The sequence below is a fragment of the Brassica napus genome, chromosome A6 (genome assembly GCF_020379485.1).
Source record: "Brassica napus cultivar Da-Ae chromosome A6, Da-Ae, whole genome shotgun sequence".
Classification (NCBI taxonomy): Eukaryota; Viridiplantae; Streptophyta; class Magnoliopsida; order Brassicales; family Brassicaceae; genus Brassica; species Brassica napus.
In genome coordinates, this window is record NC_063439.1 from 3,795,819 (window position 1) to 3,822,072 (window position 26,254).

Genomic DNA, 26,254 nt, shown 5'->3' on the forward strand with positions numbered 1-26,254 from the left:
CTAAATTCGATGTGAGTCAGTGAGAGGAAACACTTAAAATAGCCACACAAATTTAACATAGCTTTGAATCATAAAAAGACTTAACAAAAAAACGATTTGCAAATCTTAGATACTCTTTCTCATCATGAAAATGAAAAAATATTCAAAAAAAGAGCATGGAAATGAGAAAAAAAGGATAATAATATAAAATAATTGTACGTACCTACCCTAACGATTTAGTTTCTCTGGACTACTTGGATTCTCTGCTGTGTTTTTTTTTTCTCGTCTCTTGTGTCAACTACAATCTTCACTGTTATCCATTATATGTGAGAATGTCATAAAACTGAAAGATGTATTTCCAAATGGGTTGATTTCGTCTACGGACTTTTTATAGAAGAAAATAAAATTTCAAGATTACTTTCTTTTCTTCTCGTCAAACTAAACTTGTATATGAACCTCATCAATGTTATGTGAATTAGCGAGATTCTTAAAATTATATCAAAAGCACTACCAATATTGTTATACCACCCAAGCCATGTTTATCATCTTTAGTAACAAGAATTATCGTAAGTAGAAAAATAAGAAATTCAAACTCATTGTGTTAAAAAAAAAGATTCCAGACGCATATTAAAAAAAATCAAATCAATCAACGAACATTTTTGAATCAAATTGCTTAAGTTTTGTGAAGTATCTTGCATGAAAACTTGATTAGCTGGGAGCTTCGAATCGGATGTAGTCATACATAATCCCTTGGAAAGGACTTATGGACCTTGGCTGCGTGAGAAACAATGTATTCTCGCCTTCTACAAGCTTTGAACCAGCCACTTCCACGTTGAACAACCAGTACAATCCATGTATTCCATGTCTTGCTATCGAGTTGTCTCTCCCGATCAATCCGCTCGTGAACAACGGGCTTGCATTCGCATCATTTACACGTACTTGGAGTTCGGCAAAAGTAGCGGATGCGATGGCTACTCGTAAAGTATATGTGTGATCCTTATCAATGTTTTTGAGTTCGAATTTGATTTGCCATGTTGTTCCTTGATATGTTTTGCTATCCTTTTTTCTACAAAAATAAAACGTAACAATGTGCTTAGAATAGAGCGTAATAAATTCAAGAAATAAAAAATGACAGAGATGCTGAGGACAACCTAGTGACTTGAGCATAAAACCAGTCTTTACTATAGTCGCTAGAGCCAACAACATATACCAAGTCTTTATCTGGGTATAGTTCTGCGTATCTTTCCCATAATCCATATTGTCTGAACCTGCAAGATATTAAAATCAGTAATTAAAAAGAAATTATTTGTAGAAACTCTAGCTAGAAACTTTATAAGATTTGAACACTACAAGAAAACACGCCGAATTCCGACGGAGATTCCGACGGACGACACAGCCGTCGGACACTTTGGACGGAATTCTGACCGATTTCCGACGAAAACAAAAAATCTGAAGTCGTCGGAATTCTGTCGGCTAATTCCGACGAATTTCCGAGAAAACAAGTGTCGTCGGAATATTCCGACGACTTTTCGACGATATTCCGATAAACAATATAACCGTTGTAGTCGTCGAAAAGTCGTCGGAATATTCCGTCAAATTTCCGACGATATGCCGATGAAAAGATATAACCGTCACGGTCGTCGGTATTCCGTCGGTATTTTCCGACGAATTTCCGACGAACCAAGTGACCGTTGCCGACAAATAAATATGACCGTTTTATAGCCGCTCGAGATTGGAAAATACTGACGGAATTCCGACGGAATGCTTTATATCTGTCGGTATTCCGTCGGAAAGTCGTCGGATGTCCGTAAGCAATTTCCTATAAATGCAACCCCTCCTCATTCATCTCATTCACACCTCATTCTCTCTTCTTTCTCTTTAGTCATAACAATTCCGTGAAAATCATGTCTTCAGGAGCTTATTATCGTTCGTGGATGGATAAACCTCATTTGGATCCCAACACTAATTTGCTTACGGAAGAATACGTTCAAGGAATTGGAGAATTCATGAGGCTTGTTCAACAGCAACCGGATGCAAAAAGTGGTATGTTAAGATGTCCCTGCTCTACTTGCAATAATAATAAGGTTATAAAAGAATTTGATGTTTGGACTCATTTGTATATGAAAGGGTTTTCACGTAATTATAAAGTTTGGTACCTTCATGGGGAAACTGGTTATGAATATGGTAGTACTAGCGAACCTCAGCCTGTTAGTGAACTTCAGCCTGATATTAGGTTAGAAGAACCTAGAACGGATATAGATTATGGTGTAGGTACTGAGCAGATGGTACATGATCATTATAGAGGGGAAGAACCAAATCCCGAATCTAGGAGATTTTTTGATATGTTAGATGCAGGAAAACAACCTTTGTATCAAAATTGTAGAGATGGTCATTCAGTCTTATCATCTGCAACTAGATTAATGGGTATTAAGACAGACTATAATTTGGCTGAAGAATGCATGGATGCGATTACTGATTTTGTCAAAGGTATTCTACCTGAGGATAACCTTGCACCGGGTTCATACTACGAGGTTCAGAAACTTGTAGCCGGTCTTCAACTACCGTACGAAGTGATAGATGTATGTATTGACAACTGCATGATCTACTGGAGAGCGGATGAGACACGAAATGTATGCAAATTTTGTGGGAAACCTCGTTATCAGGAGACGAGGGGAAGAGTTCCGATCCCGTTCAAAAGAATGTGGTATTTGCCTTTGACAGAAAGATTGAAGAGGTTGTATCAGTGTGAGCGCACAGCAAAAGCAATGAGATGGCATGCAGAGCATTCCACAAATGGTGAGATTAGACATCCTTCAGATGCGAAGGCTTGGAAACATTTCCAGTCAACATATCCAGAATTTGCGGAAGAGAGAAGAAATGTTTATCTTGGATTATCTACTGATGGTTTCAGCCCGTTTGGAAAGCATGGAAGACAGTATTCTCTATGGCCAGTTATCGTGACCCCGTACAACTTACCACCGAGCTTGTGCATGCGACGAGAGTTTTTGTTTCTCTCAATTCTCGTTCCCGGTCCAGATCATCCTAAAAGATCACTAGATGTGTTTCTTCAACCACTGATATATGAGTTGCAACAACTATGGGCACATGGTTTTGAGACATACGATGTTTCGTGCAAAGAAAACTTTCAGATGCGGGCAGTACTTATGTGGACAATAAGTGACTTTCCAGCATATGGTATGTTATCTGGATGGACAACACATGGGAGGCTATCATGTCCATATTGTCAAGATGACACCGATGCTTTCCAACTAAAGAACGGAAGGAAAACGTGTTGGTTTGACTGTCACAGACGATTTCTTCCACCTGATCATCCATACCGCAGGAGTAAGACTTCGTTTACGAAGAACAAGCAGGTGTTTGATGGTCCACCTGAGGAAGTTAGTGGGGAAAATTTGTTGAAGCAGTTTAGGGATTTTGATGCAGAAAGGACGCCAGATGTAGGTGGACATGAAAACATTCGAGTCAGTGCGGTTGGAGAGCTACATAACTGGCACAAAAAGAGTATTTTCTGGGATCTGCCATATTGGAAGACTCATCTATTGCGGCATAATTTAGATGTCATGCATATTGAGAAGAACTTCTTCGACAATCTGATGAACACAGTCCTTAACATCCAAGGTAAAACGAAGGATAATTTGAAGTCAAGGTTGGATTTAGTCGATATCTGTGATCGTTCTGAACTTCACGTTGATGAGAACGGTACGGCCCCTTTTCCCATTTATCGGCTGGATGGTGCTAGAAAAGAAGAGTTCTTTGATTGGATTACAGATAAAGTGAAATTTCCTGACGGATATGCATCAAATTTGGGGAACTGCGTTGATAGAAGCGAAGGAAAGTTTAGTGGCTTGAAGAGTCATGATTGTCATGTAATTATGCAGCGCCTCCTCCCGTTTGCTTTTTCAGCATTATTGCCACGTAATGTTCATGAAGCAATTGCAGGGATAAGTGTTTTCTTCCGCGACTTATGCAGCAGAGTAGTGACTGAAGAGGGTATTAACAATTTGAAGACAAACGCACCAGTCAGCATGTGCAACCTTGAGAAGATATTTCCTCCATCATTCTTTGATGTAATGGAACATCTTGCTATTCATCTCGCAAGAGAATTGGAACTTGGTGGTCCTGTGCAGTACAGATGGATGTATATTTTTGAGCGTTATATGCATCATCTGAAGAAGATGGTCAAAAATCAAAGCAGGGTGGAAGGATCTATAGTGGCACAGGTGATCAATGAAGAAACTGCAATCTTTGCTGAAAATTATTTTCCACCAGAAGTGCATACAAAACACCGAAGACCTGCTCGGCATGATGACAGAGGGGAGAGAGCAACATATCATGTTACTGTCCCAAGCATGTTCAAGGAAATAGGACGACTTAGCGGAAAATTCACGAAGCGCAGACTTACGGACACTGAGCACGCTCATTTGCAAACATATTTGCTCACCAACTGTGAAGATGTTCTACAATATGAGAGGTAAAAATATTTTTTCATTTACATTGTTAGATTAATGGCGGGAAAGGTATGTATGTGCACAACCTCGGCGCTTGCTCTATGTCTACTAAGGAAGATGAACTTGTAAGTTTTTTTTAATTATTTATCTTTATATTTTTTAAATAAATATTTTATATATTCCTTGGCTAATAATGGCGGTTTTTTAGATCGAAGAAAATGACGGTAATCCCGTTGATCGTCTCCAACTCATTAAGGTGGCTCACACTAACAAGAAGACAGGTCAAATTCAGGATCCCGTGATCAAAGGTGTCGTTGATTTGGTGGAAGCTGAAATAGCAACTCAATCTCAGCCTCTCTCTGATGACGGCGATTCTACGGGAGCTTCAACCAACTTGTCCCTATTGCAAATAAATGAGATGGTTGAAAAGGTAATTTTTTTTATTAATATATTTTTTTTATAATGTCGATTACTAATTTGTCTATATTTACTAACTTTAAATATTTTTGTAGGCGGTTCCTAAAAGGAAAGGAGGCCGTTTAGTTGGGTTGGCCCGCCGTGCTTCTTCGTATCCGGCGTCTTCTTCGCAAGCTCCGTATGCCGATCCCATGATTCTCGAGGAGCTACATGACAAAGATGAACGGATTGGGGCATTGGAGGAGCAGAACACCACTATCCTTTCGGAGAATGCCACTATCCGTTCGGAGAATGCCACTATCCTTGCTGAGCTGGCATCCCAGAAGAAGTTCAACGCCGAGATAATGCAGAAGCTAGATCGTTTGATGTCTTCGAGTTCTTAGTTTTTTTCAGCTTTTTAAAACTGTCTGAATGTTTTTTTCTTTCGTTTTGCATGAATTTTAAATTTTCTGAATGTTTTTTTTCTATTTCGGTTTGTATGAATTTAAATTCTATAATATTATTAGTTTTAAATTTCAGATTTTATTTATTTATTATTTAATTTTTCATATAAAAAATATATATAAAAATGCAAAATTAATTCGTATTATTAAAATTGACATTTTCCGACGAACTAAGTTCTCGGTAAATACCGACGGAGTCTGATTCGTCGGTAAATACCGACGGAGTACGACTCGTCGGTAAATACCGACGGATAACGATTCGTCGGTAAATTCCGACGACTCACCATTCGTCGGTATGTTCCGACGAATCATAATTCGTCGGTATTTACCGACGAATCAGACTCCGTCGGTATTTACCGAGAACTTTGTTCGTCGGAATCTTCGGAGGATCCGTCTCCGTCGGTATATAGTTTTTCCGATGAACTCTAGTCTCGTGTGTCCGCATCGGAATATTGTCGGAAGTTCGTCAGAATGTCATTTCTCGGTATTCGTCAGAAAGTCGTCGGAAGTTCTGACGAAATTCCGACGAATTATTTTTTTCCGACGAAATGATACCGACGAACGCCTTCGTCAGAAATGCGTCGGAATAGGCCTTTTCCGACGAACTTCCGACGATTTTGGCCATCAGAATCTCTCTGTTTTCTTGTAGTGGAATAGTCTAGAAAATGTAATAATATTTGTATGAGTGTAAAAAAAACCTGTCAGGGTGATTTTGATAAAGTTTGTTGATATATTTTGGATTCGGATCAGGAGCATAAAACTCTGCGGCTGATCGATCTGGAAAACCAATTTCCCACAAGGTTGCTCCATTTCTTGGAGGCTGATATACAAGATCTTCCATATACATGTAACAACCTGCACATAATGAATGATACTAATTACAGTATTGTATATTGGGTTTAATTATACAAAACAAATGGTTTGTGGAGTTTATAGAGAGCAAGAAGGAGAGAGGACCTGGAGTGATGGTGATGATGTCATCGTATTTATAGTCGCCAATAAAACCAGGAATCCATGCATAGAGATTGTATTGGCCTGGTCGTACTCCATTTATGTAAAAGAATCCTTCTTCATCTGTTCTTGTCCAGAATTGATAGTCCTGCATGAATTAAATTATATGTGCATATAATCATATTAATTCTAAATATTTCCATTAATTTCTTCATGGGGCCAAACTCAAACTAAAGTTCACCTTGCATTCTCGTTGCCATGAACCAGCAGCTCCAGGCAGAGCCAAACCAACATAACCTCTATTTGCTGCAATGAAATCTTTATCTACGTACCTTCAAAACATTTTTAAACAAATGACATCTTGCAGATGATTAGATACATGCATGTACTTGTCATGTAAAGTTGACTTGTCTTGAACACGAATTTATTAGTATTTAGAGGTAAAAGCAAACGCAAATCACAATGGGCTCTCTGTTGTAATTTGTTTACCTGTCTTGAACGAGAAGTCTGCCAACAACATTACCACGTTGCTCTGCTTTCACATAATCATCAGAAGCTGGAAAACTGTAAGGCCAGCTTTCTACTTCCACATTCATCTGAGATATACAAATTTACCAAGATGTGAAATGAGGAGACAATGATATATTCGTTCTTCTAGCTATGTATATATAAAACAATATATTAAGAAGGACCTGAGATTTAGCATCTTGCCAGAGCCAAAGAGGGTCATTATCATCATCAGTAGAGGAGTTTAAATAGACAAAGACCGGTCCAAACACCTTCTTCCATGCCTCTCCTTCACTGAACTTTGGCACTAAATCCTCCCCTGTATAGTGTGCACTCATAAACACCTGAAGGATCCCACTCTAGGTTACACGACATTCATAAAAAATTTTAGAGAAAAACGTTAAAGCAGAAGAGATGTGTATTCTTACAGCAAGAGCAGTGGGTCCAACGTGAGATGTCAAGTTCTGTTTTTGAGGTCCACCAGTTCGGTACTCATGGCTAGGAGTTATGAGCCAGAAACCAACTGATGGTTGCTCCGTGCATATCCATCCATGGACAGTAATGTCTTTGTTTTCGCATGAATATTGGTACTTATCATCAACCTAAAACCCCAAAGAAGTACCAGTAATTAGTACAAGAAAGAAGTTAACCTCTCTTAATTAGTACTTTACCTCTCCTTTAAACTGAGGCTCAACAGGGTTAACAAGTAGAACAGCTTCAGGGTAAGCCAGAGCTTGGCCTCTATCCGGTAACCGGTCATCAGGCAATGGCATGAACCTCTGCCTATCATCAGTTATTGCCATATAGTGAAACCTACAACCTCAGATAATATTAATAAAAAAATTAAGTGATCAAAGATGTGTTAGGATGTGAAGGAGTGATGCGTAGTTTACTTCTCCTTTCTTAGCTTGAATGCAATTCTAGTTTCAGCTATTGAGAAAGCAGGCCACTCTTTCAAGTGCTCGTAGATGGCATAAGTGTAGAATCCTGACGACCCACGAAGCATAACAAATCTGTTTCCACAATGGTTTCAGGTCATAATCTGAACAAAAACTGGAATATGAAGTTCATGCATGCATGTCAAAGATATATAGTAGGACCTTTTGTCAATGTTCAAAGGGACAGCTTTGCCTTCTTGTGATGGGTCCCATTTTCTTGTGAAAGAGATCTCAATCTGTTCTTCGGTTTCCATTATTACCTCAAACTTTGTTCCTTTTATACTGTTACAAAAAGAAAATAGTCATTAATTAACGGTTGCTTTGAAACCTCTTTGAACTTCAATTTGTAAGCTTATGAAGAAGACTTACACATCAAATGTACCAGCGGTTCCTGGTCCACTCCAAACGAGGTCCCAATACCTGAAGAATGTATAGTCTTTATATCCATAGGAGAAAACAGAGAGAAGCATGCAAATAACTATTCTTACAAACATAAAGGATCATATATATATATAGCACACTACCCTCTGTTGGATTCTTCATTAAGAACCTCGAGCAAGTTATCGATGCCATTATACTCGATACCTGTAACAATTCCATCAGGCTTTGATAATGTAACACGAGCAATGCCATTATCCATCACCACCTGATCAGAGCCATTAATACATCATCAATATAGAAATATTTCATCAAAAACGTTACACTCTTGTTTAGTATCTGCAGGTAAATGAACGCATAGAGAAGATCATGAGAAGAGTTCAAGTAAACCAACATGATTGCCCTTATCTTGCAACTGCAGTTTAACAGACGACATTGTCGAAATGTCTTTCTCCGCTTTGGTCTGAAGCTAAAAGTACATGTACATGCTTTCCTATACGTATACGTGCATATATATATGGATCGGATTTAGAAACTTATGTTGCCTTAAACGTGAGATAAAGCAAGTTGGGTATAGTGGAGATAATCTCTTAACTTCGTCGTCAAAACAGTTTGGTTAGTTTACAACAAAACGCTTAAAATAGCCGCAATGATCATCATAGTGACATTCGTGTATGTGTGTCTCAAAGCTTTCACTTACGTCTCTTCTAAAAACAATACCATATTTGTATGCTTCATTAGGTTAACCTTCACTAACAAGACACAAAAGTCCAGGCCCAAGCCCAACTCTATGAGGCCCAAATTCACAAAAGTCCAAAAACTTTCGGTTTCACTCACTTTCTTCAACCAAACCCGCCTCTTCTGTTCCTTCTTCTTCCCCCATCCTCACTCTCCTCCTCCCTAAACCTTATCTCAGTCCGAACTAAACTCAGTTACTTTATCTATGTCCTGAACTTGCTAATATCGTTATCTCCATGGATTTGATGGTCTCCACAAGCAGCGTACAAGAAGGCTTCTCCTTGATTCAACAATTCCATCGCGAGCATAAACCAAACAGCAAGCTTGATGTCCTCGGTCGTACCTCTCGTAACATTAACTCCAGACTCTCTCTCGGGTCACGAAAAAGGAACCGACTTGTTCTCGCCTCCGCAGCCTCTGGTCTCAACGGCAGAGCTCAAAAGTTCGAAACTTTAGCTTCTGGGGTTAACGGTAACGGCCACTACAGCTCCGCTAACTCCTCTTTCGCCTTGGAAGACGCAGAGAGCAACAACCATTTGCGTCAGCTCGTCAGAACCGGCGAGCTCGAGGAAGGGTTCAAGTTCCTCGAGAACATGGTCTACCACGGGAACGTCCCCGACATCATCCCTTGCACGACGCTGATCCGCGGCTTCTGCAGGATGGGGAAGACCAAGAAAGCTGCTAAGATCCTGGAGATTCTTGAAGGCTCTGGTGCTGTCCCCGATGTGATAACTTACAACGTGATGATTAGTGGATACTGCAGAGCCGGGGAGATCAACAGCGCCTTGTCTCTTCTCGATAGGATGAGTGTTTCTCCCGATGTAGTCACTTACAACACCATCTTGCGTTCTCTTTGCGATAGCGGGAAGCTGAAGCAAGCCATGGAGGTTCTCGACAGGCAGCTGAAGAGAGATTGTTATCCTGATGTGATTACTTATACTATATTGATCGAAGCAACTTGCAGAGAGAGCGGTGTGGGAGAGGCGATGAAGCTTTTGGATGAGATGAGGGTTAAAGGGTGTACCCCTGACGTTGTGACTTATAATGTTTTGGTGAATGGGATTTGTAAAGAAGGGAGATTAGATGAAGCGATTAAGTTCTTGAACGATATGCCGTCTTATGGTTGCCAGCCGAATGTGATTACGCATAACATTATCCTGAGGAGTATGTGCAGCACGGGGAGGTGGATGGATGCTGAGAAGCTTCTTGCTGATATGCTGCGTAAAGGCTTTTCGCCGAGTGTTGTCACTTTCAACATCTTGATTAACTTCTTGTGCAGGAAAGGCTTGCTTGGGAGGGCGATTGATATCTTGGAGAAGATGCCTAAGCATGGATGCCAGCCTAACTCCTTGAGCTACAACCCGCTGCTCCACGGGTTCTGCAAGGAGAAGAAGATGGATAGGGCGATTGAGTATCTGGAGAGGATGGTCTCTCGTGGCTGTTACCCGGACATTGTGACTTACAACACTATGTTAACGGCTTTGTGTAAAGATGGGAAGGTTGAAGATGCCGTTGAGATACTTAACCAGCTTAGTAGCAAGGGTTGTTCGCCTGTGCTGATCACTTATAATACTGTTATTGATGGGCTTGCGAAAGCTGGGAAGACGGGGAAGGCGATAAAGCTGCTGGACGAGATGCGTGCGAAGGATCTGAGGCCTGATACCATCACCTACTCCTCTCTTGTTGGGGGGTTGAGCAGGGAAGGGAAAGTAGATGAGGCTATCAAGTTTTTCCATGAGTTTGAGCGGATGGGCGTTAGGCCGAACGCGGTTACCTTTAACTCTATAATGCTGGGGCTATGCAAGACGAGGCAGACGGACCGGGCCATTGATTTCTTGGTTTATATGATCAACAGAGGGTGTAAACCGACTGAGACATCGTACACTATTCTGATAGAAGGCATAGCTTATGAAGGTATGGCGAAGGAAGCTCTTGAGCTGCTCAATGAGCTTTGTAACAAGGGGCTCATGAAGAGAAGCTCAGCAGAGCAAGTCGCAGGGAAATGTAGCAGTAAGTAACATTTCACTTGGTTCCTTTCTATTTGTTATGTCTTAGGTTCAGTTTTGATTTGTCAGAATTTTGGTTTTTGGAGTTTGCTTATCAAATATGAAACAGCTGTTACCACTATCTTTTGGTCTTATTTATATATATTCAAACACATACTGTTAAGGAGAGCCTTCAAGACGAATGTAGTCATACATAATCCCTTGAAAGGGACCATTGCATCTTGGCTGTTTCAGGAAGATTGTGTTATCCCCTTGCACAAACCGGTTTCCCGGTATGTTAACGGTATACAGCATGTAAACCCCGTGGACACCGTGCCTTGCAATCGAGTTGTCTCTCCCTATAAGTCCGGTTGTGAACAGAGGACGTGTTGCGTCAGCATCATTGACTCTCACCTGCAGAGATAGAACAAATCTTAATAAACAAAATTGTGCATCTCAAGTAGACATGTGAAAATTTCATTCTTACCTGCAACTCTGCTAAGGTTGCAGATGCTATTGCAACACGCAGTTTGTAATTCGCCTTTTGATCAACGTTTTCTAGTTTAAACCGAATCTGCCAAGTTGTTCCTTCATACACATCTCCTTTCTTCCTAGGAACATGAGCAAAGAACCAGTCTCTACGATAATCACTTACACCAATAGTGTAAACAAGGTCATCATTTGGATACAAATCTGTGTATCTCTTCCACAAACCATATTGCCTAAACCTGGTAAAATCAAACCAAACCCGCCTTTAGTTAGGCTAATTGCACATTCAAGCAGTAAGGTTCACATAAGTGTAGCTCATAAAACCTGTCTTGAGGATGGACTAAAACTCTGTTAACAAGTGTGGGATCAGGATCTGGGATAAAGAACTCCGAAGCTTTTCTGTCAGGGATGCCGATCTCCCACAAGGTAGGTCCATCTCTTGGAGGTTCATAGACGATATCACCCATTTCAATCTTGCACCCTGTGTTGTTATGACCATCAAGAATTGACTGATATTATAGGAGATTATAGTATTTGATAGAACAAGCTTACCTGAAGTCACAGAAACAACAATGTTGTTATGATAATCTCCAATAAAGCCAGGGACCCATGCATAGAGATTGTACTCGCCAGGACGCACATTGTCTATGGAAAAGTAGCCAGCCTCATCTGTTATCGCCCAAAATTGGTATCCCTGGTAAGATATCATCCAAAAGGTATTGAGAATGTTGATAACTGAGAATGTTTGAGGGAAGAAGATCACCTTGCATTCTATTTGCCAGGAACCAGCATCACCAGGTGGAGCCAGACCCACATAAGCACCTTGTGCTGAAATCAAATCATTGCTTACGAACCTATACAACAATCAAGGCGATAAAGTGGAATGTTAAACCGGTAAGAAATAAATAACAGAAACAATGCAAAATAAAGGAAGTATCTAATACCTATCGCAAACAAGTAATCTACCACGGGCCGTGCCACGTTCTTCAGACTTTGGATAGTCCTCAGAAGCCACAAAGCTATAAGGCCACCTTTCAACCTCAGCCATCATCTGCAGATCAACTCAGATAAGTGAACCCTTCACTATAACAGATCTATTTTTGTATTCAACGACGCTTGGAAATGAGATTCTGAGTTGCTTCCCTCATACCTTTATCTTAGCATCATCCCATAAGAAGAGTGATTCATCTCTATTAGCTGTGGAGTTTAAGTAAATGAAAACAGGGCCATAGACTTTCTTCCAAGGCTCACCACATTCAAAGCGAGGCATCATTGTTTTTCCCGCATAGTGTGTACTATGAAACACCTAAAATATTCATAATGAAAACCAAGATCAAGAGTGTGCTAATATTCTGACTACAACATTGAAACAGTCACCACATTGGTCATAGGGGACACTTACTGCAAGAGTGGTTGGGCCAACATGTGAGGTAAGGTTTTGTTTGAGTGGTCCACCAGATCGAAACTCATTACTGGGCGTAATTTGCCAGAAACCTACTGGCGGATCAAAGGATATCCATCCATGTACTCTCAGATCCTTATTCTCACATGAGTATTGATACTTGTCATCTACCTGTAAGAGAAAAGAATAATGATGTCACAAAACAAGCATAAATATACGGATTCATGTTTAGTAGAAAGGAGACTAAACAGTTCAAAATGTACTTCTAACTTCTAAATGATTGAAACAGTGTTACGGAACTCATACTTCGCCTTGTAGGTGTGGATCACACGGAGCAGTGAGCAAGGAAGCTTCCTGGTAATCTAGAGTTTGGCATCTTCCTTTGCATAGATCATCTGGAAAAGGCATTATCCTTTTCCTGTCATCTGCCACCGCCATGTAATGGAATCTGTATAAAACAATCACCAATGAAGATAAATATATATATGAGATATCAAACAACTATTAATTCATATTACTTGTCTTTTCTGAGCTTGAAGGCGATTCTTGTTTCCCCAAGTTCAAACCCAGGCCACTCTTTAAGGTGTTCATAAATGCCGTATGAGTAAACTCCAGAAGAGCCACGGAGCATTATAAACCTGAAAGCCAAGAGCATCATCATGTCAATAATGCCTCTACTCTACTTCTGTTTCTCGTCACAAAGGAAATACATAATGCAAGAAGATAGACCTTTTGTCGATATTCAAGGGAATGTACTTCCCCTCAAGGGATGGATTCCATGTTCTTAGAAATGAGATCTCGACCTGCTCTTCAGACTCAACTATCACCCTGAAACTCTCTCCACTGATGCTGTATAGATACAATCAAATGATTTGATTCACCAACACACATTTTAAGGTGCATTTGCTTCTAATGCTAAAGAATGTTAAAGGGTAAATGCATAGAGGACATACACATCAAATATTCCCTTGCCTCCTGGTTCATTCCAGTGCAGGTCCCAGTACCTATACATCCAGATAAAAACTTGACTTCTCCATCGAAGAAAACAGTATAAAACTATCAAACATGAGTCATACATACATACCCTCTATTGGTCTCCTTGTTACGAACTTCGAGCACATTGTCAACACCGTTATAATTTATCCCGGTGATGATACCACCTGGATTCGAAAGTGTAACTTGGAGGATTCCATTGTCCATCACAACCTAAAACATGTTTGTCTTCAGTTTGTAATGAAAGAAAGATAAAAAAAGGAAACATTAACAGACTGAGAAAGTTGTATTACATAACGGTCACTGATATGAAGCCGGACACCTTGAAGAGGCATCCTGCGATCCTGTCTATGTCTAAGACTACTTGTACCTTCACCTGTCCCTGTTGAGAGTTTAGTATTAGTGTAAGAACAAAAATCTAAACGCTTTTTTGGCTTGTAGAAAAATTAATTACACTCCTCTTTACAAAGAAGAAGGCAACACCATGAGATGATCAAAGAAGAGAAGTGTTTTGTCTAAAAATAAGGCTTTTGTAGCGGCCATAAATATAGGATCTTTAGAACTGGTCTTTTTAAAACTATATGCTATACCAAATATTGTTATCAATAAATTATAATCCTCCGACCGTTTAAAGTCTCTGCCTTTCTGGATTCATACGCATAGCCACTAAAGGGGAAACCTTTCTACAAAGAAAGGAATCAAATTTGATAAAAGGAGAAGGAAAAACAGTTTAGAATGTCATTAGGAACTAAAGTAAAGGGACAAAACAACCATAAAGAAGACATCAAAATAAACTTGTTTCTTCATCGTCTAGGCTAAAAATACAAAATTTTCAGTCGCAATTTTGTTGAACAGAGTCAAAACAGTTCTTTTGTAAGCGAGGTTAAAACATAGAGAAGCCATTAGCAGAGAAGGGAGGAGGGAGTAATACAGTGGTGGTCGGCGTTGGAAGCGGTTTCATGGTTGGTTAAACGATGCAAGAGCCGATCAGCGAGTTTCTTCATCACTACCGAAGCCTATCGCTCACAAGTGTAAACGTGTTACCGATCTACAGAGAGACTGCTTTAGTGTTTGATCAAACCAAAGCGCATGTGTGTCTTTTGTTTCAGTTGCGTCAGCGTTTGTCTGAGCGTTTCGTTATAACGCTCGAGTGTATCACTTCCGGTTTTATCGGAATCTCGGTAACAAAATCAAATTCAATTATACTTCCGGTTCAATTTCTTCAGACCGGACATGGACCGGATATCAAAGAAACCAAACCGATTACTCATATGGCAGAAGTCTTCATTGAGTTCATGTTTATTCCTGAAAACACTTTTATTGAAACCAAATATAAAAGAAAGTCTCATGGTGATCAGCTTAAACAATCTTTTAGGGAAGAACATCTCTGTCTCAGTAAGCATTTAAAATGTATAAAACCCCTTCTTTTGAATCTGTCTGGAAGGGAGTTTGAGCAGATTTACAGAACAACACACGAGTTACGTCTCTCTCTCTGCTTAGCTCCCCTCAGGCTTCCTCTGGAAGAAGAGCGATCCTATCAAGACAGCTATTCCAGTTATTGCTATCGTGAAGAACAGCCTTTTGTTAGAAACACCATTGTCTCTTCTCCTCCTGCCGTTTCCATCTCCCTCTGCTGCTCTTGGGACCCTTCTACACATCAGAACCCATTCCACGACATGAGTTTTAACCCAAAAGGTTAATAAGTCTCTGAATCAGAGTTTATAAAAATGTACCTGGATGATTCAACATTGTTGAGCACAGAACCAGGGCACTTGGTTTCATGGTTATATGTTTCACGCAATCTAACATAGCTGTTGCATTGATAACAGAGTTCCGTGCGGTTGCCACATACTTCCTGAGTTTATGAAACCCGAGAGAATCAAAGATTAATCACTTCGTTGGAGTGAAAAGGAGAAATCTGTGAAAGCTACTAAAGTGAATACCTGATGCTCGGGAAGATCAAGTGCAGGCAATGGAAACTCGCAGAACTCACACGTTACCATCCTCTTGGGGCAGATTTCTTCTGTATGACTATTAAAAACCTCACGGTCTATGGTTTCTTTGCACATCAAGCATGGTACCTTCTCAATGAGGAAGGTCATAAGAGAAAGTAGGTCAATTCGAGAATCTAGCACCATCTAAAACCAATATGCAGATAACAGATACTATAGCCACCATATGAAAAACTATGGAAACCATTTTTATCAACATGTCTTAACATCAATCAAACTATAAAGTTCTCATGGATATTACTAAGAAAAATTCCTTAGATCAAAGATGATGATAGCTGTGGGAATCAATCAAACAGAATAGTACAATTTAGAGACTGGTAAATAAAAAAAAGAAAAACCAGCGTACGTACCGGAGCATGTGTGTTGGAGAAGTGTTCCTCAGCATGCTTTTTGGGAACCATATCACCACAAATCTTGCATTTTTCTAGATTCCGAGCACAATGTACACGATGCAGATCGATATTTGGAGCTGGAATGTCTCTGTCACTGAAAACATTAGGATTGTGAGTACGCTCAAGGAGGGATCAACCAACTCACTAAACGAAGCACACACAGCCGTCTAGAAACTATGCAAACTGAAACCATCAAAGGTTACGTTAAAGCATGACGACAGAAGAAGGAATATAATAAAAAAAAAACAGGATGCTAATGAATGCAAACAACGCCCAAGAAGAACTATGGAGGCAAACCTTGACGTTAAACAAGATTGAAACAGAACATAATCAAAGTAAAAGTTGTAGCAATGATAAAATCTGTAAAACACCAAGCAGATCAGAGTAATTGAACTGTTGAAATTCCCCAGTCCCAAATTTCATAAATCAATCATCAATAGTTTTAGAATTCTCACAAAACATACATTTTATATCATGAACATGAATGATACCCAAATAAAAATCAACTCTTTTTTTTTTTTGCAATATGGTTTGTAATCAATCACCGACCAAAGGTCATGACTTTTGCGAGAGTCCACAAAGAATTTTCCTTTACGGTTCGAAACGAATTAGAAGAAAATCAATAAAATTATTACATACCAGTGGTTGCATACGATGGTGATTTCTCCAGTCTCAGTGGCCATCGTCTAGCTAGCTTACGGGACGAAGTAAGAGATCAGATGATCGATGATCAGAGGAAAGCGAGATCTCAGAATCACCCGATGATGTGAGATGATTCAAGCACCGTTCTTTTAACCTCAGATTTTTTTTTTTTTGAGAGAGGAAGAGGAGGTTTAATTAATTTATTAATTAATGAGTAATTATAGAGTATGGTTGAACCGAACTTTTAGATTTAATTAGTTAATGTTATGTAATGAACTACTACTAACGCGCCACGCTCCTTTGTTCGCACTGAATTGCACGCGGCTCATTGCCACATCCCATTCACATGGTAGATATCCCTTATATATTATTTGAAAATCATTACAACTTCTTTTTGTAACCACATGTCATCATTATAATGATTCTTAGAACTATTAGAGAAATATGTTGATCCATCTAATTATATAATAAGTTTTTATTAAACTAACAATAAATTCATTATTAGTGTATTTTATTATTTCCTTAAATAAAATTTACGGAATTACCTAATATGGCTAAAGTATATATGGCAACTAATGATTTTGAATAATAAAGATTTGATAAAAATTAGTGTATCTTCTATCATATTTGTTTAATTTTAATCTATTAAATAAATTAAACAACCACAATAATCATATAATAAAAATTTAAATTTTTCTGTATATGTTATGTTTTGAATTTTAAAACCGACTATAAATTACTAAAATTGTCAAAAGTCTCACATTTAAATTTTGTGATCCATGCTTTAAAATTTAATTATTAAGATTAATATATATATATCGTTTTAAATTAAATTATAAACCATATAAAATACATAAATATTTTAGTTTCAAATTTTACTTTGAACAATTTTTTTCGATAAAATTTTTGAAGAACATTGACAACTTTTTAAAAAAAAAAAAATTATAAATTACTATAACTATTAATACCACAATGAAAATTTTATTATCAGTAATTTAAAAATTAAAAAAAAAAATCTATAAAAGATACAAATTATCAAAAAACTATATGAGTAAAAATCATCATTTGACAGACATTAATATTAAAAATATACTAAAATATACTATGTATGTTAGTATCATTTAAATTTAATTACATATCCTATCAAATATAAAAAAAACATTCTTTGGATTAATAAATTTGATTTATATGTTCGCACCAATTTTATTATATATTTAATAGTTACTGACTTTTAATGATTCAATATATATATATATATATATATATATGTTAATTTCATAATATGTAAAAATATTTAATACATAGATAAATTTTGTATATAATGTTTATCCTGCGCGAAGCGCGAGTCTTAACCTAGTTTTTAAAATAAAATCGACAACAACCACAAACACAGACAGACCTTGTTTGTTAAAATAAGCAACAACAATTTAAGTAAAAAAAATATGAATACAGAGAAATTCACAAGAAGTTAACCTTTATTAATGAAAACAAAACAGAAATAACAAAAGAAAGAGTTTCACACGCATGGCATATGCCTGTCCACGATAGACGAAATGATGATCGGCGGTGGTTTTATTAGCTACGTAATGCTTTACTCGTTCCAATATTCAAGCGTTATGTGCATATATGGCATGAAAACATAAACACACACAATTCACATGCATGTGCATGCCTTGTCTATTCAAACGTGTGAATGGAGGTTGAAGGTGGAGTAACGTATTTTCTACTATTGTAAGGCGTTAGTGTATATGCTTCCATGTCACTGCACTTAAGATTACGAACAATATTTAGATATAGCATTATACAGTACTTCAAATCTCCAAAAAAAAAAAAAAAAAAAAAAATCTCCTTTCTTCAAGTCTAACTTTAGTTACCTCTTCTCGAGCCGAATTGACCGTAGTTCACAGTTGGCAAACCTAAACAAAAGAAAATAGATCAATGATATCAACTCCGAAAATATATTATGTACGTACGGTCGGTAACTTAGGTCCGTGACTTTAGTCACAAGTTAGAGCACATAAATAAACATGAGAGTGGGCGTAGTATAATTACCTTTTAAGATGATTTTCTTCAACAGGTGTGCCAACTTTTTCATGCAGCGCACGTAGTGTTTGTTGCAAAAATATCCCATGGCTAACAACTGCAATGTCTTTCTCCGGCCTCTCCCATAACCTACATTTAAAAAAAATTATTAGACTGTTACAATAATGTTGGGAAATATACATTGCCAGATTTTACAATGCGTACTTGCAATTGTTATGTATGTTTATAAAAAATGTAAAAAAAAAACTAACTCCACGAAATTGTACCTAGATTTTGAATCGCATTTCGACTTGTTAGTTCTAAGCAAAACGACTCTGTGGAGTTAATAATTTTTCGTATATGAAAATGGATACTAATTAAAACTAATGACAGTTTTTGTTTTAATGTTACTTTTGTGCTCGGTTTCATGTCAACTAGTTTTTTGTGCTTAACAGAAAGCCAATGAGAAAGTCCAAAGAAAAGAAAATTATGGTGGTCACCATTTGAGAAAGTGAAGGCCTCTAGCAGAAACCTCTTCCATGTCTTCCCTCTCCTCTGCTTGCCATTCAGCATCTTCATCACTCTCTATCTATAATAAAATGAAAAAAAAATAATTTCTTAAAATTTGAAAATAAAAACAAGATCATGATCATTTTGAATTTCTAGAAAATCGGTGCGAGATTTAACTACCATTGTAAAGTCGATCTCTGAGAAATAAGTGCGATAGGTACTTATACTTTCTCTTTTATCACACGGATATAATCCCTGCGGATATCGAACAATGGATCAACGTGCATAGTTATTTATTTTGATTCCTTTACTGGAACATTTGTGGCAATCATTCATTATAAATTGATTGTTTTTATTAATAACGAAGCTTTGATTCTATTAATGAGAGAGAACGAGTTGATCCTGCTCCATGAAAATCTGAGTGCTCAAGTTCATAGTCAATTATATAGCATTGTTCCACTATATATTCTTATATAATTAAAATAAAAGTAATCCATATTTATTTCCTGGTTAAAAGAATTAATATTACCATGCGTTCTCTACAAATCTCAAGTGCTACAATTGGAGGGGAGTTGTTAACTTTTGGAAAGATATCGGATTGATTCATATCTTCTTGTCCCCTAAATATTCCAACTGAAGTTTGCATTGCCCTGAAATTGTATCGACAATGTTACTATCAGGGTATTAAAGAATTCTAACCCATCCATGTAACCGATTTTATCGTGGGATAACAGATTTTCGTGGTTCGCTCGTGGTTCGCTCGTGAGCTAACCAATTGATTAACTGTGGATTGTCACGGATCAATCCACAGTTTTCTTAAAACATAAATTCTTCTTGTTTCATTGAAAAAGCTAACGAATATCTTTTAAGTTTAATTTTATACACAATAAAAGATTAATATGATGGATTTTAGGCTTATTGATACTTAATCAATTAAATAAAACACAGATAAATATTTTATAAAAATACAGGCAATTTTAGTTTATTTAAAATAAACTATTAGTTAACCATCTAAGAATTTAAACTACCAAATGGATAAATAATTAAGAATACTCAATAATTAATCATTGTTGACAGATGTAAATGTTAGATATACCTTGTCTTAGACCTGCACGTCATTTATTTCACTAATAATAATGTCTATGGTTTACCAAATTTTTAACTAAAATCTAAGTTTTGGAAGCTCTACCTAAAATTTCCTGACCAAATTAAGAAGAAGTGGTAGGTAGGTGTAGCACCTGCGCAGTGGAGAGGTAATCACTAACTGGACAGTGTTTAGTAATCCTGATTTACTGATTTCTTTCCTCATGTCAGAAACCTACAAAATTATTTAGAGAATTTCAGAAATTATCATTGATAAGGAACCTTTTGAAAATTTAACCAAATTTTAATATGAATATAATATCAAACACTCAAATTTTGATAAATGTATAAAGAATCTCAAACTAGTATATTTTTCAAAGAAGAGATTTTCACTCTATTTTTCTTTGTTTCCTATTTTCTATTTTTCTCGTGAAAGATTCTTTTAAAATATCTTATATATTAAAACAGAAGTCATGACTTCTTTTCATGTGTGATTTTTTTAGTTTGAACCATTCCTAAAAAAATATCATATTTAACATAAGTTCATTATTATATCTTTTAATATCTTTATCTTTTTATTTGAAAAACAAATGAATATATTTAAAATATTCTAACAAAATCTTTTTAAAATCTTCTTAGAATCTTTTAAAATTTACTTTCAAAAATTAGTTAGTTTTAATTTAAATTATCATAAAATATAATTAGAAATTAAAATTGAATATAGTTTTGGTTTATAAACGAAAATTTAAATAAAATGAAATTAATTAATTTCACAAATATATTTATTAATAATTTTTAAAGATTTTGTTAGAAATAAATATTTATTTTTATTTTAATTTTTTTCAAATTTGTTTTCTAATAAAATAAAAATCATGATTTTTTGATGAGTGATATTTTTATTTGGACCATCATTTAAATTTTATATTAAATGTATATCACTAATGCTAATATACATAATATTTTTAACTACTTTAATCATAATATCTTTTATATCTTTTATTTTTTTTTAAAAAAAAAATTAAAATTCTAACAAATCTCTTGAAAAAGATTATAATAAGATCTTAATTGTCATAAATTGAATATAAATATTTTCAACTAATTTTGTAATTAGTAATGAAATGTTACTAAAAGAATAAAATTATATCCTATTTTATCAATTTTATAATAATATCTATTATTTTAAAATAAAAATGTTATATTGAACAAAATATGATAAAATTATTTTAAATTGATAAGTTAACATATTTTATTTTCATAAATATAAATATTTATGCTAAAAATATAATATGTTGGTAGAACGGGTTAATATTAGTAAACTATATAATACATGTATAAAAATTTAACTTATCTTAAAGTTTTTAATATACAGTAATTTATTATATAAAATTAATAAACATTAAAAAATTACTAAAAAAATTTAGCGATTTGAATTAGGGATCATGATTATAATAAATTAAATACAAAATTGTTTTCATATATGTTGTTTCATGCATTAAAAATTTTAGTTTAGTAATCAAACGCAAATTCAATAAGACAAATATATAATAAGCAACATATATATGTGATGATTTTAATTTACAGTATGAAAACTATAAAATTATTATATTTGGTATAATTATACAAATATTTAAATATGTGAGTAACATTAAAAATATATAATAATTATGTAAAACAAATATTTATATATATAAATGTGAAAATATATATCCGCACGGTTGTGCGGGTGGAAATCTAGTTACTAATATTAAGACTCTCATACTTATATGCAGGAGGGCATTTCGCAATGTTCAGTAATAAAACAACAGATGCTAAAAAAAATACAGGAGGGCATCTCAATTTATCAAAGCCTAACAGGAGTAGTTATATATATATCTACTTCTCACCTGTTGAATACCCGTTAGAGAGAGATGGGCATCAAACAGCTTGCCAGATAAAGCAGTCAATTCTCCTTTCTCTATTTCTACGTTGTGGATTCCTTGTGCATGTCTCACCTTTCATCCATTTCCGGTCCAACACACGATATTAGAATCTATCACATATACCCTTTACCTTTACGTACTATATATCTCAAAATCAAGCCATGAGAATTTGTCTGTAAACGATGTGAAAGTTTCACCTCTTATCAAAATGTGAAATTTCAAAGTTCAATATGTTGACGTCATATGACATATGCCAACTGATGGAAGGTGAATATTGTTACCATTACTTGGTGATATCTTGTAGGTCAGTATGTTCTGACTGTTTTTTGTGCTTGCATTTGCGTATACCTTATTATAAATGTGTGTTGCAACAATTTTTTTTAATTGTAAACATAGACGTTAATCAAAAAGGAAAAGAACATTTTATTTTGTGTTCGCCTTTTGTGATAGTATTTTATGCAAGCAAAAAATTGTTTAATATTTGTTTTAAATGAGATTTTTTTTAAAAATGTAAACGCAAAATAAAAATTATGTTTGGAAAGATCGAAACAAAAGGTCCCATCAAACATAGAAGAAAAACTACGTCAAAAATGTGTTTACTTTTTTTTCTAAAAAGGTCTCCTGATGAAGAAAATCAACCAGCAGTTGCGAATATTTTCCATAAGATTGAGACTGACGAAATAAATAAATGGTCAGACTAACCAAATGAAGGGTTTTGAAATTAGGCGATGAGCGGCGCAGCGTCTGAACTCCACACAATTCCATGTATACGTGCTCACCTCTCTAGCAATATATACCAAATGAATATCGTTGTTTTTCTTCTTCTTCTTCCTTACACATTCATATTATCATATATATATATATATAGTATATCACGTACAGATCCAATTCCTTCTACTCACTTTCATGGAACCATAAAAACTCATTTTCCTGCAACAAGCACAGAAACTTCTTCGAAATTGTATCAATTGCCTCTCTTTTTAAGTATTGACGTAGGTCAAATGACTTGACTAAAGTCAATGCCGTGTTGACTGGAAGTGGATGGGAGTCTCTTTTTTTGGATAAATTGACTGGGTAGTGGGTCGAATGTTTCTCCAAAATTTACACCGTTCGTTTTTATTCCCCCTTTCCGTATGTTATATTTTATCTATTCTATTTTATAAATTGATAATATGTTAAACTTTAAGACAATATATAAGTTGTGTATTCTTGTATTTATTCAATTAACAATTGTTTAATAATGAATAAAAATGTAACCAACCATAAAAAAAATACTGTAGAAATAGTCACAAAAAGCAAATAAGTTTAATTTTGACATAGAAGCTTGTAAAATATTTTATTAAATGAAACAGAAAAAAAAACTGAAACATTTTATTAAATGTAACTAATAGAGTTACTGTGTAGCCTACCAAAAAAAATAGAGTTACTGTGCGAAAATGTCTCTTTATTCAATACAATTTTTAAAAATGCAGAAGACGGAAAGTAGATAAGCGAGGGGCTCAGGCAAATAGAAGAAGCTCAACAATACTGAACTTCAATAATAAAAATTAAATAAATATTAAATAACTTCTTCAACAATGGTTTTAATAAAGGTTCTGTATTGCCAAAAAAAAAAGAAGGTTCTGTAAACTCTTTGAAATTTCTCCTTGGAATCAATTCTCCGTAGAAGAACTAAGGCTGAAAAGTAAAGATATAACAAATAAAATCAAAGGTCAAGAAATGGATAATTAGTATTAATTATTCGAAATTATATTAATTAAAAATCATATTAACCTTTTGTCGACAATCACAACAGTGCGAATTTCGCAATTAGCAAACCTGTAAGAAACATATAACCTATTAGTTAAAACTATACAAAGAATTATAAGTTGGTCACTGCAAAGGATAACATATTTTTTGTATGACCTCTTGCAAAGTTCATGTCTAACTGACACGTCACAATCGTTTGCGAACACATACAACATATGCTGCAAAACTATGCCATGGCTGACAACCGCAACCTCCTTCTCTGGTCTCTTCCATAACCTAATAAAATAAAATTCCTCTTTATTTTACAGTATATGCCAATGTTATTTATAATTCAAAAAGTAAAGATTCAAAAGAGTTACCATTTCATGAACTCTAATCCTCTTGCCAAAATCTCTTCTTCAGATTCTCGAACATCGGGCCTCCACAGATTGTCTTCTTCACTTTCAATCTATAATATCATCCAGAACATGTGTTAGAGTAGAGAAATCATCATATGTAATGTATAATATAGCTTTCCAAGAATAAGATTTATAAATGAAGGAAACGTGAAAGAAGATATATGCCTGAGAGAAATCAATGGTGGGGAAAATAGTTTGATACTCGCTCACGTTTCTTCTCATATCAGGAGGGCGAACTCCCTGCGTGCATACACATATCCTTTATATATTATTTACTCTAGATTTTCGATGCTTTGTTCACATGAGTTTGTTTTAAGTGTTGAATGTACGAGACATTTCTCAACGTATTAGTCATACATTACGGTCTCGAGCAACCTCAAGTGCCAAAATGGAAGGTTTGTTTATCATATTTGGTTGGTTATCTTCATTTCCAAAAACTCCAACCGCAGTTTGCATAGTTCTATATTACAACGAAATTTTAATTAATCCAAGTCACTATAAAACAAAAAGGAATACAATACAAATAAAATAATCAACTTTAAAGTCTTCATTATACTTCTATGCAAATACTATATTTTACCTCAACAAAGGAGAAGTTACAACTAGCTCAACCCTCTTTAGTAGCCCGCTTGAAACAACACGTTCGCGGAGGTTCTCAACCTTTAGAGAAGCATTAGCCGATTAGAAATAATAAAATACTAATAATTTTTGTAATGATTTATTCCTTGAGAATTATGTCCACTTTCAGGTATGGATTTTACTCGATTAAAAACTTGGCAGTTACAGTTTTTTTCACTAACTCAACTATACAGAAAAACAAAGAAACTGAAGTAAATAAAGAGCGACTAAAATAAGCCTTAGAATATTTTCTACATATTTCATTTCAAAATAGAGTTTGAAGTAAAAAATACTTCAATTCCACTTCATCTTTGGAATAAATCCATTTTATTTCATTACATAATAGAAAATCAAGTTGGATTAATTGAAACAATTTTTATTTCACACTCCATTTTACAGTGACATATGAAATGAAGTCGCAGATGCTCTTAGCTAGTGAATTAGTATGAACGGTCTTGATTCTATTCAGAACCATCTCGATAGTCAGTATGTCACGGGTCACACTGAACTCGTACGATCGATCCACGACTCATCAACAAAATGCAAAGGTGCATGAAGATGTATAAAGGTCTAATGTTTTAGTATTTATTCCTTTACCTGTTGGTGACCATGATCAGTAAGTGGAGCGTCAAAAAGATGAGGAGACAACAACGCATTCCTATCCTTTTCGGCTTCTACATTGTGCTCCGCTTGTCCATGTCTCAACTTGAATAAACGAAAGAATAAGCATGATCAGTACGTATTAACAAAAGTTAGGGGTGTGTAGTTAATCAGTCTTGTTAATAATTTGTGATTTACCAAGTGGATGATTTTACAGCTTTCCAAGGGGTACAAGAATCTTGTATCCATTCCTAAAACATCAAATGAATAACAATATCTAATGATTTTCACTATAACTAGGTAACATATATATATGCGCATGCACACATTAATGAAAACATCATTGATTATTAATAACGAGAACTTACCAACTAAAGGACACAAATTTGTAATTACAAATACCAGATCTTTCAGAGAGAAGGTATTTTGGAAGAAAAGATTAGATCTCAAGGGTTTTCTTTGATCTCAAGGTTATAGTTAAATGATGATATTGTTAGGCAAAATGATGGTTTTCTTTGGTTTGGTTATATACTCGAATATTCAAAGACCACACATGTGAACGTGGATTTGTACGTAAAATTTCATGCAATTATAAATCAAAGTTTTGACTCATTCGTCAC

General features: G+C 35.6%; 6 protein-coding genes across 10 annotated transcripts; 1 reads left to right on the forward strand and 5 right to left on the reverse strand.

The window, feature by feature from the left end:
• Positions 1-517: 517 nt before the first annotated feature.
• LOC106346233 (probable rhamnogalacturonate lyase B) lies at positions 518-8,605 on the reverse strand. The gene is made up of 14 exons (XM_013785499.3): positions 8,477-8,605; positions 8,229-8,350; positions 8,074-8,124; positions 7,867-7,986; positions 7,660-7,779; positions 7,438-7,579; positions 7,195-7,368; positions 6,952-7,110; positions 6,749-6,855; positions 6,501-6,591; positions 6,266-6,407; positions 6,007-6,163; positions 1,131-1,247; positions 518-1,045 (listed from the first exon to the last, which is right to left on the reverse strand). The coding sequence occupies exons 1-14, from the start codon at positions 8,516-8,518 to the stop codon at positions 688-690; spliced, it is 1,902 nt and encodes a 633-aa protein (XP_013640953.1). The 5' UTR covers positions 8,519-8,605; the 3' UTR covers positions 518-687.
• A 314-nt stretch (positions 8,606-8,919) lies between these two features.
• LOC106346231 (pentatricopeptide repeat-containing protein At1g09900) lies at positions 8,920-10,947 on the forward strand. Its single transcript, XM_013785497.3, has one exon. It carries the CDS (start codon positions 9,057-9,059, stop codon positions 10,836-10,838), a length of 1,782 nt encoding a protein of 593 aa, XP_013640951.2. The 5' UTR covers positions 8,920-9,056; the 3' UTR covers positions 10,839-10,947.
• Positions 10,926-14,809, reverse strand: LOC106346230 (rhamnogalacturonate lyase B-like). Its single transcript, XM_013785496.3, has 15 exons — positions 14,621-14,809; positions 13,983-14,071; positions 13,781-13,902; positions 13,650-13,700; positions 13,426-13,545; positions 13,215-13,334; positions 13,003-13,144; positions 12,697-12,867; positions 12,445-12,600; positions 12,239-12,345; positions 12,058-12,148; positions 11,847-11,988; positions 11,619-11,775; positions 11,293-11,533; positions 10,926-11,219 (listed from the first exon to the last, which is right to left on the reverse strand). Exons 1-15 carry the CDS (start codon positions 14,691-14,693, stop codon positions 10,986-10,988), a joined length of 2,016 nt encoding a protein of 671 aa, XP_013640950.1. The 5' UTR covers positions 14,694-14,809; the 3' UTR covers positions 10,926-10,985.
• Positions 14,810-14,991: 182 nt separating this feature from the next.
• On the reverse strand, positions 14,992-16,994 carry LOC106346229 (TRAF-type zinc finger domain-containing protein 1-like). Of its 2 annotated transcripts, none has more exons than XM_013785493.3 (5): positions 16,733-16,994; positions 16,052-16,187; positions 15,633-15,770; positions 15,423-15,544; positions 14,992-15,339 (listed from the first exon to the last, which is right to left on the reverse strand). In XM_013785493.3, the coding sequence occupies exons 1-5, from the start codon at positions 16,774-16,776 to the stop codon at positions 15,186-15,188; spliced, it is 594 nt and encodes a 197-aa protein (XP_013640947.1). In that variant the 5' UTR covers positions 16,777-16,994; the 3' UTR covers positions 14,992-15,185. The 2 variants fall into 2 exon arrangements, with proteins under 2 accessions (XP_013640947.1, XP_013640949.1); XM_013785495.3 differs by having other exon boundaries at positions 14,992-15,336; positions 16,733-16,946.
• Positions 16,995-18,043: 1,049 nt separating this feature from the next.
• On the reverse strand, positions 18,044-23,497 carry LOC106351173 (phosphoglycerate mutase-like protein 1). 4 transcript variants are annotated; one of them, XM_022720610.2, is made up of 10 exons: positions 23,150-23,497; positions 22,972-23,052; positions 22,234-22,341; positions 20,506-20,585; positions 19,797-19,917; positions 19,448-19,522; positions 19,258-19,346; positions 18,788-18,907; positions 18,610-18,651; positions 18,044-18,497 (listed from the first exon to the last, which is right to left on the reverse strand). In XM_022720610.2, the coding sequence occupies exons 2-10, from the start codon at positions 23,032-23,034 to the stop codon at positions 18,413-18,415; spliced, it is 783 nt and encodes a 260-aa protein (XP_022576331.1). In that variant the 5' UTR covers positions 23,035-23,052; positions 23,150-23,497; the 3' UTR covers positions 18,044-18,412. The 4 variants fall into 4 exon arrangements, with proteins under 4 accessions (XP_022576331.1, XP_013646440.1, XP_048638058.1 ...); XM_013790986.3 differs by lacking the exon at positions 23,150-23,497 and having other exon boundaries at positions 18,044-18,502; positions 22,972-23,119; XM_048782101.1 differs by lacking the exons at positions 19,448-19,522; positions 23,150-23,497 and having other exon boundaries at positions 18,044-18,502; positions 22,972-23,119.
• Positions 23,498-23,751: 254 nt separating this feature from the next.
• On the reverse strand, positions 23,752-25,883 carry LOC106351172 (phosphoglycerate mutase-like protein 1). Its single transcript, XM_013790984.2, has 9 exons — positions 25,833-25,883; positions 25,632-25,739; positions 24,997-25,076; positions 24,774-24,876; positions 24,582-24,656; positions 24,378-24,466; positions 24,175-24,294; positions 24,043-24,087; positions 23,752-23,946 (listed from the first exon to the last, which is right to left on the reverse strand). The coding sequence occupies exons 1-9, from the start codon at positions 25,881-25,883 to the stop codon at positions 23,922-23,924; spliced, it is 696 nt and encodes a 231-aa protein (XP_013646438.1). The 3' UTR covers positions 23,752-23,921.
• Positions 25,884-26,254: the final 371 nt, after the last annotated feature.

What these genes read in the sequence shown, in the direction of transcription:
- LOC106351173 (XM_022720610.2), bottom strand. Translation starts at nt 23,034, where the DNA reads ATGGAATTGTGTGGAGTTCAGACGCTGCGCCGCTCATCGCCTAATTTC. An exon ending in CAGAGATCGACTTTACAATG is followed by an intron (nt 19,347 to 19,447) that starts GTAGTTAAATCT and finishes ATTTTATTATAG; the next exon opens with ATAGAGAGTGATGAAGATGC. An exon ending in GAAGAAAATCATCTTAAAAG is followed by an intron (nt 18,652 to 18,787) that starts GTAATTATACTA and finishes TCTTTTGTTTAG; the next exon opens with GTTTGCCAACTGTGAACTAC.
- LOC106351172 (XM_013790984.2), bottom strand. Translation starts at nt 25,883, where the DNA reads ATGGATACAAGATTCTTGTACCCCTTGGAAAGCTGTAAAATCATCCAC. An exon ending in GTAACTTCTCCTTTGTTGAG is followed by an intron (nt 24,877 to 24,996) that starts GTAAAATATAGT and finishes GTTGTAATATAG; the next exon opens with AACTATGCAAACTGCGGTTG. An exon ending in GGATTAGAGTTCATGAAATG is followed by an intron (nt 24,295 to 24,377) that starts GTAACTCTTTTG and finishes TTATTTTATTAG; the next exon opens with GTTATGGAAGAGACCAGAGA.
- LOC106346230 (XM_013785496.3), bottom strand. Translation starts at nt 14,693, where the DNA reads ATGAAGAAACTCGCTGATCGGCTCTTGCATCGTTTAACCAACCATGAA. An exon ending in TTCAAGCTCAGAAAAGACAA is followed by an intron (nt 13,145 to 13,214) that starts GTAATATGAATT and finishes TGTTTTATACAG; the next exon opens with ATTCCATTACATGGCGGTGG. An exon ending in GGGATGATGCTAAGATAAAG is followed by an intron (nt 12,346 to 12,444) that starts GTATGAGGGAAG and finishes GTTGATCTGCAG; the next exon opens with ATGATGGCTGAGGTTGAAAG.
- LOC106346229 (XM_013785493.3), bottom strand. Translation starts at nt 16,776, where the DNA reads ATGGCCACTGAGACTGGAGAAATCACCATCGTATGCAACCACTG. An exon ending in ACCATCGTATGCAACCACTG is followed by an intron (nt 16,188 to 16,732) that starts GTATGTAATAAT and finishes TAATGTTTTCAG; the next exon opens with TGACAGAGACATTCCAGCTC. An exon ending in AACAATGTTGAATCATCCAG is followed by an intron (nt 15,340 to 15,422) that starts GTACATTTTTAT and finishes TCTGATGTGTAG; the next exon opens with AAGGGTCCCAAGAGCAGCAG.
- LOC106346233 (XM_013785499.3), bottom strand. Translation starts at nt 8,518, where the DNA reads ATGTCGTCTGTTAAACTGCAGTTGCAAGATAAGGGCAATCAT. An exon ending in AATGAAGAATCCAACAGAGG is followed by an intron (nt 8,125 to 8,228) that starts GTAGTGTGCTAT and finishes TACATTCTTCAG; the next exon opens with GTATTGGGACCTCGTTTGGA. An exon ending in AGACTTCTCGTTCAAGACAG is followed by an intron (nt 6,592 to 6,748) that starts GTAAACAAATTA and finishes AATGTTTTGAAG; the next exon opens with GTACGTAGATAAAGATTTCA.
- LOC106346231 (XM_013785497.3), top strand. Translation starts at nt 9,057, where the DNA reads ATGGATTTGATGGTCTCCACAAGCAGCGTACAAGAAGGCTTCTCCTTG.